This window comes from Hydra vulgaris, chromosome 15, assembly GCF_038396675.1.
Source record: "Hydra vulgaris chromosome 15, alternate assembly HydraT2T_AEP".
NCBI classification, from domain to species: domain Eukaryota; kingdom Metazoa; phylum Cnidaria; class Hydrozoa; order Anthoathecata; family Hydridae; genus Hydra; species Hydra vulgaris.
Genome location: NC_088934.1, coordinates 44,392,501 through 44,406,121, shown reverse-complemented (window position 1 = coordinate 44,406,121; position 13,621 = coordinate 44,392,501). Strand labels below are relative to the sequence as shown.

The following is a 13,621-nucleotide window of genomic DNA, read 5'->3' as shown; positions in this document are numbered from 1 at the left end:
TTTTAATGCTGGGACATTCCTTTCGTGAAGAAGTTTAGCGATGGATTTAGCCGTGTGACAAGGTGCACCATCATGGATATATATTCAATTGCCATCTGGATACCATTCATCTAATTGTGTAAATAACTTTCTCTCATATAAATTTTTGTATTTTTCTTGGTTCATTATACCATCTACAATGTGGAGTCGCCCTGTCCCATGAATAGATATCACGCTCCAGACCATAGTCTTCTGTGGGTGTTTAATAGTTTCTTGAATACAGTTTGGATGATATGTTTCTGTTGATCTTCTCCTAACATACTGTGTCCTTTCTCCCAAAACTTCTAGCATTGTCTCATCTGAGAAGCAGACCTAAACATAGACAATATAAAGTTTCTTTTAATGGAACACCGCAATTTTATAACAATCAATAAATTAATTATTATCAATACTAAACGGAATGTCGAGGTTGCTCACATTAATGCAAGTATTACATTTAAAACAAAAAGCAAAAAGTTTATTCTAATCAGTAATAATAACCAGCAAACAAGGACAATATTTACTAAAACAAATATTAATATTCAATAAATACCTTTGTCCAATCATCTTCAGTCCAGTTCTGGTGATCCTTCGCTCAAGCTAGTCGCTTCTTGCACATTGCCGGTGTATGCTTTAGTTTTTTCTGTGGCCTGTAGGCCTTGTATCCATGTTCCACTAGGCATCTTCTCACAGTTCTACTACTGACTTCAACTCCAGCTTTCCTCCATTCACTGACTAAATCAGAAGATGATCTACACCTGTTTTCATGATAAAGCTTTATCAGTTCTCGATCACCACGAGGTGTTGGTTTGCATGGTCTGGCACAGTTACTTCTCTTAGTTTCAGTAATATTGCCACCAATAAACAAAGTTTTTTTAATTCTGCCAACAGTCTGATGGGAAACATTAAGTCTTTTAGCAATATCCATATTTGTAAGAGACGAATGTTGCAACAAGGTAGCAACCTCACAACGTTTTGCGGGACTATTGTCCGAGTATTTACCCATTATTAATTTATAAAAATTTACAGATATATTATAGTAATTTCAAAATATAAACTTCCCTTAAATCCAGTCAGTATATTAATTATTACTAATTTGACTAATCATTAAAAGTTTTATTCTGTTGCATACTGTTCAACGTAACACCAACACAACTTCGATATGAACTTAATCACCTCGCGACTTCTTAACTGACATACAACGATAAAACTAACTTAAAATTCTTAGCATTAATTAATATTTTTCAAAACGTTTGTTTATTATTAAATTACCATGGTTCCAGAACACTAACACTGCATTGGTTGTGTTATTTTTAACTCAAAATCAAGAAAAAGTGAGATTTTTATGAATGTCCTAATTTAATGGCCAACACTGTATATAAAAGAAAGATAAGCTAGATTTTTAAATGACACTATTTAAGTTCAACAAAATTATCTAGAACTAAATTTCTGAGATTTAAAATACACGATTTTAATTTGCTTTTATCAATAAGTTCATTTTATACAAAAAAATTTGCATCTATAAACCTTTTAAATTCCAGACATAACTCATCTAGACATATTTAGATCAGACAGCAAATACACACACAAAATTTACCTCAACTGAGCATATTTGTTTAGAATTTTCAACTAAAATTAGATATTTTAAACCAAATTTTAAAATAATCAGTTAGTACCACAATGGTTAGAGTGTTTGGCTCCACAAGCAAAAAGATCAATTCCTGGTACATTCCTGGTAGTATTCTGATCAACTTGTTTTTCTGCAAGCCAAACTTTCTTGTCAAGATTTGTACTTTAGAATTATACGGTTAAGAGAGAGAAGAGGGGGGGGGGGAGGACTGTAGCCTGTTTAATAGTATTGAAATTCCGGTTTTGAGGAAATAATTAAGAAATGCAAATGAAATATCAAATAAAGCCTATTTTGTTTAGGAGTTAAAAATGAATGCAAATCTATCATAAAATCTGTAACTTTTTTTTTTATGCTTCTTATATATAATATGCTTTCTTGCAGGTTTTTTAGTAAAATTTGACTGATTCTCAAATGTTTACATCATGCATTTTACTGTTTTTTAGTAAATTACAAATTACATTATCATACATATTTACTTGCTCCATTCATTCTAAGGTTAAATAGCAATTACTTTGAAAAAAACTTTTCCCTCCTTTACTTTCTTCACTACTCTTAACTCTGTAAATTTAAACTACAAACTTTTGAAGTCATTAAATGGAAAATAACTTGTGTTCATATTTATATAATTATATAATTCATATTTATATAGAGTGCTTTAAATTGAATATTACTCAAAGCTAAAGCTGATACAAAGTAACAAGGAAAATCCAATAAAAAGAAAATTGAATAAAGAACTTAAAAAATGGTAACAAATACAAAATTAATACAAAATATTTTACTTTTTCCCAGGTTAAATCTTCTAAAATTGCATCAGGATTCCAGCCACCTTCTTCAAAGACATTTCCATCATCTTCATTTGCATTGATAATTTCCTCATTTTCATTTTGCTCTGCATGATCATTATCAATATTCTCTAGGCCATGATCAATATTATTTACATGTGGTAATGCAATATGATTCTCTTCATGTTCTAAAGGGCCAGGATTTTCTAAAATAGCAGGGTTTCTCTCGTCTTGATGGTTGCCATTATTTAACTAAACAATAATTATTATCAATAAAAATTATTTTATGTTAATTTATGTTAATTTATGTTGAGATATTTTTCTCACTTACTCTATGAGCAATTAAATTTCTTATAAAAACATCTATTTGTATGGCTTGAACATTATCTTGATCATTCAACCAGTCTGGCCCACCATGTATTGTAAACTGCTCTCGGAGCCATAACAACATAATAAAACTGCTAACAGTAATACCCACTACAACACCACCATAAACTATATCAAGTAATATATTTTCCCTAAAAAAAAAAAATTTTAAAAACTAATGTTATTTGATACTAATATAGTTTTTTGCTATTATTAAAGTCTATAACAACAGCTGTTTTTCTTTTTCTGATACTTTGTATAGGGCGACATTAGATGTAAAATATAAATTATTATACATTATCATTATTATATATATTTTATTGTTTGATTGTTATTATTTTAATGCATTTTATTTTCAATATTTCTTCTGATATTACTATTTATTATTTTAGTAAATTATTTATATAAACTTTTATAATTATTAACCTTTTCTCGTTATTAAATATTTTATAAATTATTAACCTATTAAATTTTATTGATTATTATAAAAGATAATGAAAAATGAAAATTACAGTGAAAGCATATCCATAGGAAGAACAATTAATGAATGAAGTGATCCAGCAAACAAACATTTATAAACTCGATCTAAACAGGAATAAGGTCTTTTAAAAAAAATTTAAAAAAAAAGTAATATATAAAAATAATGTACAAAAGCAAGTGTAACAGTAAAAAAACAACTTATTTTTTAGATTTTCAAAAAAATCTATTTTTATAAAAATAATAAAGTACATGCAGTTAGCGGAACAATTCCCAACCAAGCAACAACCACTAATGTATAGTGCAACCAGTAGCGCAATGCTCGTAGAATATTTTTCCCCAAACCTTGTATTAATTCCACTAGAGGTATAGATTTAGGCATATCTGGAGAGTAAACTAAAGTAGAAATGTTAACATATGTTAAGACCTGGTATACGCAAGTATACGCATAAATATATCACATAGTATTTATAAACATAGTTGCAAAAATACATGGTTTTTTGTTTGGTGTTTTTTGTTTTTTGTTTTTTGTTTTTTTGTTTGGTGTTTTTCTGCCGTTTTTTAAGCAATTTTTTAGTTTTCTTTTTGGCATAAATTTTGGAATAGTTTTCCTTTATTTTAGTATATTTTTAGTATATGATCATTAAAAGTTCAACTACATGTATAAACACAAATTTAACTTACATTTTTAATAAAAAATTAAATTAGCTATAAGTTAGTTTTACATGTAGGCATACTGTATGGAAATGTTTATTTGTCATGTTGTACTTCCTAACAACTGTGATACTCATTATATATAGAAACTTTTCTTATCCTATAAGAAAACTACCATTTTAACTTTGATAATGTAAATATATTAATATATAAAACCATGCCAGTTTAATATCTGACTTCAAATACTCAAAGTAATAAGCAATCTATCGATATTATTTATTTCTTTAAGCATTTGTATATTGTGTAGTAATTTAGTCTTACATTATTTGTTTGTTATATTTGTCAAAAAAATATATATCACTAGTAGGCCCTTATAAAAAAAAGCCTTATACTGAACATAAATTCAAGGAAAATTTAAACATTTTGAATTATTATGATTTACTGAGTTTCCCAAACCACCTTCATCTGATGATTTGTAATTTATTTATTCATAACTTATTTTTTTATCTGCATTTTATTTTTAACTAAATGATTTATTTATTTATACATTTTCATATAGTACTATATCAGGACATTTGCAAAATATTTTAACATGCGGTAGTGATGTAGTGGTAGAGCGCTCGCCTCATAAGTGAGAAGTTCCAAGTTTGATCTCCACCACGTCCATGGTAGTACCGCACTCAACTTGTTTCTTCATGCAGCAGCCTTGTTTGTCAAGGTTCATGTTTCGGAGTTATAGAGTTGAGAGAGGGTTGTAACCACAAAAAGTAGTCTCCTCGACTGTAGTGGCCCCCTCAGCCTTGAGGAAGTGAATAATTAAAAAAAAACATGGTTTGTTGTTCAAGCTCAATTTTAAGAAATAATCTCATGGCAAGAGAAACATTTAACTTTTTCCTATTTGCTAATTTGGTTTAGAGGTTTAAATAAATGGGCAACTAAGGTTTTATTTCTGCCTCCTGTATGGAGAGCTTAATCATAATTGATTACCAACAAGAAGAACAAGGAGAAATCACTCAATAATTTAAAGATATCCTTTCTCTCTATATATATGTATGCATATATATAGATATTATGCATACATATATATAGAGAGAAAGGATATCTTGATACCCCTCTAGATAACTCAGTGTTATCTAGAGGGGTATCAAGATATCCTTTAGTACCTTGATACCCCTCTAGATAACTCAGTGTTTTTAATGTGCTGTGGTTATCTTTTGAAACAATCCTTTTTTATATTCTATTGCAGAAAAACTAGAGCAGACCTTGTTAAGAAGCGTTACGCAGCTCGCATTTTGCCTGCGAAAAGGCGATTTGCCTACGTGTTCAACAGTTTTGCGCTACGCAAAAACTGTTGAACACGTAGAATATTTAAATTATCTTTTAGAATATTTAAATTATCTTTTGATGTTGTTGACATGACGTTCATTCAGAAGAAATAAAGTCGTAAGTAAAAGCATTTAACCGCAATTGTAAACTAATAGATTTTTTGTTAAAGAAACAGTTTGTTTAATAATTTTTTTTGTTGTTGTTAAAAATTAGTTTAAAAAAAAGTTTTATCTTAAGGAACTAAACTTTTAAATATAAAAATTATTTTTTGTCATAATAGTTTAAAAAATTCACTATTTATTTTGATGTAAATATTTTATTAATAAGATAATTCGTTTATTGTTAATTCAATAACGGAAAGTTTTAATGACGTTCGTTTAATTTATGAAAATAAATTATGATCACGAATATGTTATTGGTAACTGATAAATAATCAAAAAAAAACTCTTTATTGTTTAAAAATATTATTAAAAAGAGTTCACAAAATAAGAAAAAAATTATTAACAGTTAATAAAATAACCAAAAACCAACTGTAAAATTATAAGAAAATAAACAAATATTATTTTACGTTTTATAAAAAAAATATTTTTTTCAAAATAAAATTTAGTTCATATTTGAAAAAAATGATTTTTCAAATAGGAACTTAGATTTTGTTTGTAACTTTTGTTATTGTGAGAAAAAAAAATTGTTTTTATGATTTTTAACATGTTAATAAAATAACTTTAATTACAATGCGAAATCTCGTAACAAAGCCTGCTACAGTTTTTACATAAAAAATAAAAAACTTGAATTTCTATAAGTTTTTGATAACTTTTTTTGAAATGTTTTTTTTTTGTATTTATATAAAATTTCCCTTCATTTGAGTACCCAGTTAATCTATTTAAAAATATATATATATATATATATATATATATAAAACAATATTAGGGAGTTGTTGAAAATGAGCTTGAGCATGAACTAAATATTGGAAAATTAAATTTAAATTAGACTTTAACTAATCACAGAAGATAACCACAGCACAGGAAAAAAACTGAGTTCTAATTTTTTATCTAAAGGAGGGAAGGAGGGTTAAAGGCACCCTTACATATATATAGTTAATGTAAGGGTGCCTTACATTTATAAGTTAGTAAAAACACTTATCTAATTTTTAGTTGTCTTCAACAGTATGTTTTTGCATCAGTAGGTTCATTAGGAAGAAGGAAGCTTCCTGATGAACCTACTGAGACTTTAACTAATCACAAGAAAGTTTACCGTATAACATAGAAACAAGAAAACCTGGTTTCTTATGTTTTATGGTAACCCCTTTGGGTCAAATTTTTTTTGCCGAACTGATGCTGATCTCTAACAGTTTGAGGCAATAAATTGCTGACCATGTATATAAGTCCATTATACTTATAGTATATATTTGTATTACACTTATTAAATTGTATATTACATAATATGCTTTGAATATATATATTTATATTTACATTATACATTTGTCAACTTTCATAACTAGCTTTATAAGCTTAAGTAGCTATAAATGTATATATCAGGTCTTGTTATGAGATTTTGTGGCATAATGGAAAAGTGTAACGCGAGTATAAATGTAACTTTACTCAAGTAGACTTATTTACATCATTAAAAGTTATATTACGTCAGTTGCCTATATATTAAGTACTGTATTGTAATTAAATTTCATTAGAAACCACATTCTTAACCGCATTCTAATTAAATTTTATTAGAAACACAGTCTTAACCTTTATTAAATGTTTATATCTTTAAATTAATTTAACATTTATCTTTAAATAAAACAATATTGTTATAAAAATATATTAATAAAATTTAAATATGTTACTCGAAAAAAAAAAAATTTCCTTATTTTATAAAACTTATACTTAATTAAATGTATACATAGTAACAACACATTTCTTTTTATCATAACAGTAACAATACACTTCTTAAAACATTTGTCTTATGTTTGCTTTCTCAAAATTTAAATAATTTTTTAAATAGGCAATTTTTTATATTTGAATTTCTTAAATCATCATCAAAACCATCAAAAAAAAAAAAAAAACTATCAACATTTTGGCTTTAACGAATCTTTGCATACTACTCACAAACTAGTTAATTATTTCTAATCAATGTTCCTTCTAAGATTTTATCAGCAAATTTCTAAAAATTAGGAAGCCTATCATATATAGAAACTAAAAAAAAAGTCTTTTCACTTCTTAATTTGCCAATCAAAAATCAACTTTTTATATTTGAAAACAATCTATAAGGTTTTTTAGGTAGACATTATTGATAAAATGTGACATAAAAAAATTTTAACATTTTACAAAATAACGACTAGGGTTGCATATAATAAAAAAAAATAGAAGGTTCTAAGGTCTATGCTCTAATCCTAAACCTGAAATTTGGTTTTTAAAATATAAACCTTTAAAGTATGAGCTTTTTTTGGCTACAGAAGTTTTTAATTTTTGGAAAAATCAGAAATTTCAAATGACCATATCTGATGGTCATTAGAAATTTCTAAAATAAAGTCACAAAGAATTTATGCTGAAACTTTCAGGCATTGCTTTTCTCATTGAAATAAACCAACCAAGTTTCATTAAAATCTGAGGTAGTCCATGTTGTAATCCTAAAATTTTGGTCCATATGGCATGGAATGACCCTATGTGGCCTCAACAATGCACATTAAAAGTATCAATAGAGAAACCTTTTATGTCCAACATGGAACTGTTAATACTCTGATATTTTGCAGCTGTTGATAGAATTAGCCTCTCTGAGAACTATCACAGAGTTTAGGAAACCTTATTACCATTCTTCTTCAGAAACATAAAACTGAGTTTTAAAGCCTTTGATTAGAGATAACAGAAAGAGTTGCATAACCACTATCATTAAGATACAAGCAACAACACATGAGTAGAGTCAAAAAGATGTATTGCACTCTCTTTCTAAGTTTTCCTACTTCTATTTTTCCTGAAACTGCAGACAATGGCAATCATCAGATCAGATGATCGCCATTGTCTGCAGTTGAGTCATGACAACCATCAGCTGTCATTGTCAATGTTTTACTACTGGACAATAAGACTCAAAAATCAATTTAAAAACTATCTTATAAAAGTAGTTTTTAAAAGCTAACTTTTCAAGGCAATGTTTTCTATTCTGTAAAAAAAATTTAAGGGTGTAGTGGCGTACTTTAAGAAAGTGTTGTCTTATTATATCTTTTAAAATATAACTGTCTAAACTTAAAAAAAAAAGCAAGTTTCTTTAACTTTAAAAAATTAAACATAAAATAAAATGTATTATTTTATGTTTAATTATTTATACTCAACCATTTCACTCCAAAATAACCCTACTCAATCTACACCACCCTACCCAATTCTTAATTGCAAAAAATATAAAGAGAAGCTCAAATAGCTTTAAAGAGAAAATCTACTAATACATCTTTTTTTAAAGCTTTATACTTTTGCTTTATAGTTGAATAGGGTTGTTTTGGATATATTCACAAGGAAGCAAGATCTATGTGGAAGCGATGGGGGTGCTAAAATTTACTTTCTTATCTTAATCTACTCCCATTTCAAATTGGCATAAAAATTTGAATTGAAAAAAAAATTGTAAAACTACATTTTAAATATGTTTTTGATATTTGCATCTCAAAACCTGATCTGATGTATGAGCAGTAAAAATTCATATTTTGTCTTGGTGTTCTTAGTAGCATAATGTTTTATTGTTTATATTTCAAAATGCTTATAACCTAAATCCAATATTTTAATGTTAATGTTGTTTTTAAGCTTTAATATTAATTCTAAAATTCTAAAAATTTTTGTCAAACTATTGTCAAAGAATAAAATTTTTGTACCTGGTCTAAATGTAAACTTGTGGTTGCAAAGCTCACAATATCTATCAAATAAAAATTGAAAAACAAGTAAGCAAAAAAATAAAATATACTGAAAAAATTAATAAATAAAAAATAACTATGAATTACTGATAAAGTGTACGATATAAATTGTACAGCACTAACGGATGATGCAGAAGTTATCGGACTAATCCTAATTTCATTATTTGAGCATAATAATTAGTTTTTGTGGTTTTATGCGTAGGCATAAACGTTCTATAAAACATAAACTTTATTATTTGAAACACAATTACTTAAAATGAGGTTAAATGCAATGAACGAGAATCTTTTCGAAAGCGACTAAAAATGTTTTTTGTAAATAAACCTAATATAAAAATAAAAAAAATCAAATGCCCCCTGCAAAAAAAAAAAAGCTCAAATGCCCCCTGCAAGCAATCAGAGAGTGTTGGCTTCTTATCATGACAAGAATAAATGGTAGTGTCATCGGCGAACAACGCCACCTTAGAGGTGAGAATATTTGTAAGATTGTTAATGTAAATTAAAAAGAGTATAGGGCCAAGGATTGAACCTTGAGGAACCCCTGAAGTTACAGGATATGAAAAAGAGTGCTGTCTACCAATGACAACTTTAATACTACGATTGGAAAGGAAGGATTCAATAATCTTAAAGATGTTAAAAGATATACTGTAAGAAGAAAGCATATGTAGAAGACCTGATTGCCAAACTTTATCAAAAGCTTTAGAAATGTCAAAAGCGATAGCCTTAACCTCTCCACCTTTAACTAATGCACGTTAAAACCTATCGGTTATTACTGTTAGCAAACCAGCTGTAAAATAAGAAGATCAAAATCCATTTTGATGATCAAAAAGTAAGTTATTAGATTCAAAATGAGAGATAATGTGTTTGTTAATTAAAGACTCAAAAGCCTTGCTTATGTAGGAAGAAGACTAATGGGACGGTAGTTATACAAATCAGATCGCTCTCCAGATTTTTTGAAAATAAGGATAACAGATGCTGCTTTCCAGCAGGCTGGAAAACAAGACTTTGATAAGCACTTGTTAAATAGTTTTGAAAGTATAGACGACAACTCCAGAGAACACTTCTGCAAGACTATAACAGGTATGTTGTCTGGACCACAAGATGTAGAAGAGTCTAAACAGGAAATCACTTTAGATACAGAAGCTGGAGTGATACAAATGTCAAGCAATGGATCAAGATCAATGTGTTTGAAGGCTATACCAAGTAGAACGCAACAAGTGAAATCAAGAGTTGATATTGATGAAAAGTTCTTAGCAAACAATTCGGCTATGTCTTTAAGTGAGGTGACAAAGTCTGAACCATACAAGAGAGGTGGAATAACAGATTTTCCCTTATTATTGATGCTGTTAAAGATTCTCTAGAAGTCACAAAAAGATTCCATGCCAGCCTGAATCTACGAAGTTATGTAAGAAGCACATTTGTCAGCATTTGTCAAGACAAAAGATTTCTACCCAAGGGCCATCACGAAGAAAATCATGGAAAGAGTCCCAGTCAGCTTTATGGTAGTTGTAAGAGGTACGATGATAAAAGAATTCAGATGATGAAGAAGAATGAGATAATAGTTTTGGAGAGAGGGCTTGGTCAATTTGATCGAGAAATCATCAAAAAGAGTGCAGTCTTGAGATGAAGGAGAGCGATATAGAAAATAAAGAGAAATGTGATAGAGTGAAGTGGTGCTAAATGAAAGCACATAAAAGAATAGTCTGTGGATTCAAACCTAGTTTCCCAACAAATGGGTGAATGTAAATGCTCAGGCCAAGCATGTGACAATTGGAGTCTTTACAAATTAAAGGAAAATAACCATCTAATATCACAAGATGAGCCAGCTGAACTCAAATTAGTCTCAAGAGCAAGTAGGTCTGGTGAACTTTGCAAGAGATAAGACTCAACAAAAGATAAGTTACTTCAAAGACCACGAATATTAGTGAATGATAGGTTTAGAGAACTTGGTGATGACGATGGTTTTTTGTGTTTTATAGTTTTTGGTACTTTATTCATTTTTAAATCTGTTAAAGAATTTGACTCAAAACATACAGTACTCAGTACACTATTTAATAGCCCAATATCCAATTAAAACAAACATAGTTGGAAACACTATGCAGTTTACAAATGAGTTATTTTATCAAATTTAGTAGAATTAGTTGACAAAACCAGATAAATAAAGTTAATTGAGCTGTCACTTATTGTTGAAATAAGGTCATGAAATTTTTTGGAGTTATTCTTTTCATTAATTAACATCATTTAAGCAATTAACTTTTCAAAATTTTATATATATATATATATATATATATATATATATATATATATATATATATATATACGCACACAAACGGGTAGAAATAGGTGTCATTGATAACCCTTAGACTATATATATATATATATATTATATATATATATATATATATATATATATATATATATATATATATATATATATATATATATATACGCACACAAAAGGGTAGAAATAGGTGTCATTGATAACCCTTAGACCTAAGAACCGCTCAATAATATATATATATATATATATATATATATATATATATATATATATATATATATATATATATATATATATCAGGCCTTGTTAAGAAGCGTTACGCAACTCACACATTTTGCTTGTGAAAAGGCGATTTGCCTTTGCATTCAGCAGTTTTTCGTTACGCAAAAACTTTTATCTTTTAGAATATTTAAATTATCTTTTGATATTGTTTATGTGACGTTTATTCAGAAGTAATAAAGTCGTAAGTAAAAGCATTTAACTGCAATTGTTAACTAATAGATTTTTGTTAAAGAAACAGTTTGTTTAATAATTTTTTAGTTGTTATTAAAAATTAGTTAAAGAAAATAAAGTGTTTTAAGTTTTAAATCTTAATGAATTAAATATATAAATTCCTTTTAAATATATAAATAATTTTTAGTCATAATAGTTTAAAAAATGCACTATTTATTTTGATGTAAATATTTTATTAATAAGATATTTTATATAATTTAAAAGTTATAAAATGATAAAAAGTAGCTTAACCAAAATATTTATATATATATATATATATATAAATATATATATATATATATATATATATATATATATATATATATATGTATATATATATATATATATATATATATATATATATACATATATATATATATATATATATATATACATATATATATAAAACCTGCAAACAACTTGGTCATGGTCATGGCCGTTTGCAGGTTGTTTTTTTTATATTAAGTGTTGTGGAAAAAGCTAAGTTTCAAAAACAAAATAAACAAAACTAACAAAATAGGAAATTAAAAGAAATTTAAACCAAAATAAATTAAAAAAAAATTATTTTCAGCAATAAAATTAAATAAGGCTAAGCAAAAAAAAAACAGTTTTAAATTGACATTAAAAAGGATGACTTTCCTATATTTTATTTGTTTTTTTTTAAAAAAGGTAAATCAAAAATATAAATTCAGGGAAGAATCCAGACTTGTTTTAGTATTGCTGGAGCAATATGGGTGCCCAAAAAAAAGCGCCCAAAAATTATTTTGATTTTTTAATTTTTCTTTTGATTTTTGATTAAAAATAGAAAAAAAATTTTTGTTTTAAATGCAGTAGTATATAAATAACTTTCAGTTTATTTTGACTGCCTCATTTTTTCTTTCGGTCGATAAAATGAATTAAAAAGAAATAGTAATTATGTGACATAACTGTTCTTCGGTTACTAACTGAACATTAGTTTTAAAAAAATGAATGTTGTTATGAAACTTTAAATTTTAAAAACATGTTGCAAAATTCTATAACAATATAATGTATAAAAAATTTGCTTTTTTGAAAGATATAACGATTTTAAAACATCCATTAAGAGTAAAGTTAACTTTTCTTTTTTGCCATTTAAGAGTTAACTGCTTTTCATAATAAATGAACAATAAAGTAAAAAAGTTCAGTCTTAATAACTATCTTGCAAATTTAATTTTGAATGATTGAACTTTTGATCTTTTGCTTGCTTTTTAAGTTTATGTGAGGAAAACAAAAAAACAAAATGCTAATGTTTTTTGTTCAAATAGTTATTCGAAAACAAGATGTAAAATTATTTTGTTAACTTTAAAAATATTATGCGATTTAATATATGTAAATAAATTATGTAATGTAAATATTAATTAAAAATTGTTTAAAGTATTTAAAAATGTAATTACTGATTATTTAAAACATCAATAAATACTAAAATTAAATATACTAAAATATAGTTAGTAAATTTTAAAATACTTTAAACAATTTTATTTAAGTTTTATTTTAAATCAACCCCTTATCCTAGAATAAAACTAAACAAGATAAACACATAATAATATATATAAATATATATATATTTATATAACATATATATATATATATATATACATACATATATATATATATATATATATATATATATATATATATATATATATATATATATATAAAACCTGCAAACAACTTGGTCAAACAACCTGCAAACAACT

At 26.7% G+C, this 13,621-nt stretch overlaps 1 protein-coding gene across 1 annotated transcript in view; it reads right to left on the bottom strand.

Annotated features, from left to right (window-relative positions):
• The window catches only part of LOC100203131 (E3 ubiquitin-protein ligase MARCHF6), an 83,538-nt gene that overhangs the window by 66,598 nt on the left and 3,319 nt on the right, over positions 1–13,621 (bottom strand). Inside the window, exons 4-8 of the mRNA XM_065820497.1 lie at positions 9,098–9,138; positions 3,526–3,669; positions 3,309–3,381; positions 2,762–2,948; positions 2,428–2,682 (exon numbers count right to left, since the gene is read on the bottom strand). Of these exons, the coding sequence (XP_065676569.1) occupies positions 2,428–2,682; positions 2,762–2,948; positions 3,309–3,381; positions 3,526–3,669; positions 9,098–9,138 (700 nt within the window). The remainder of the gene's footprint in view (positions 1–2,427; positions 2,683–2,761; positions 2,949–3,308; positions 3,382–3,525; positions 3,670–9,097; positions 9,139–13,621) is intronic.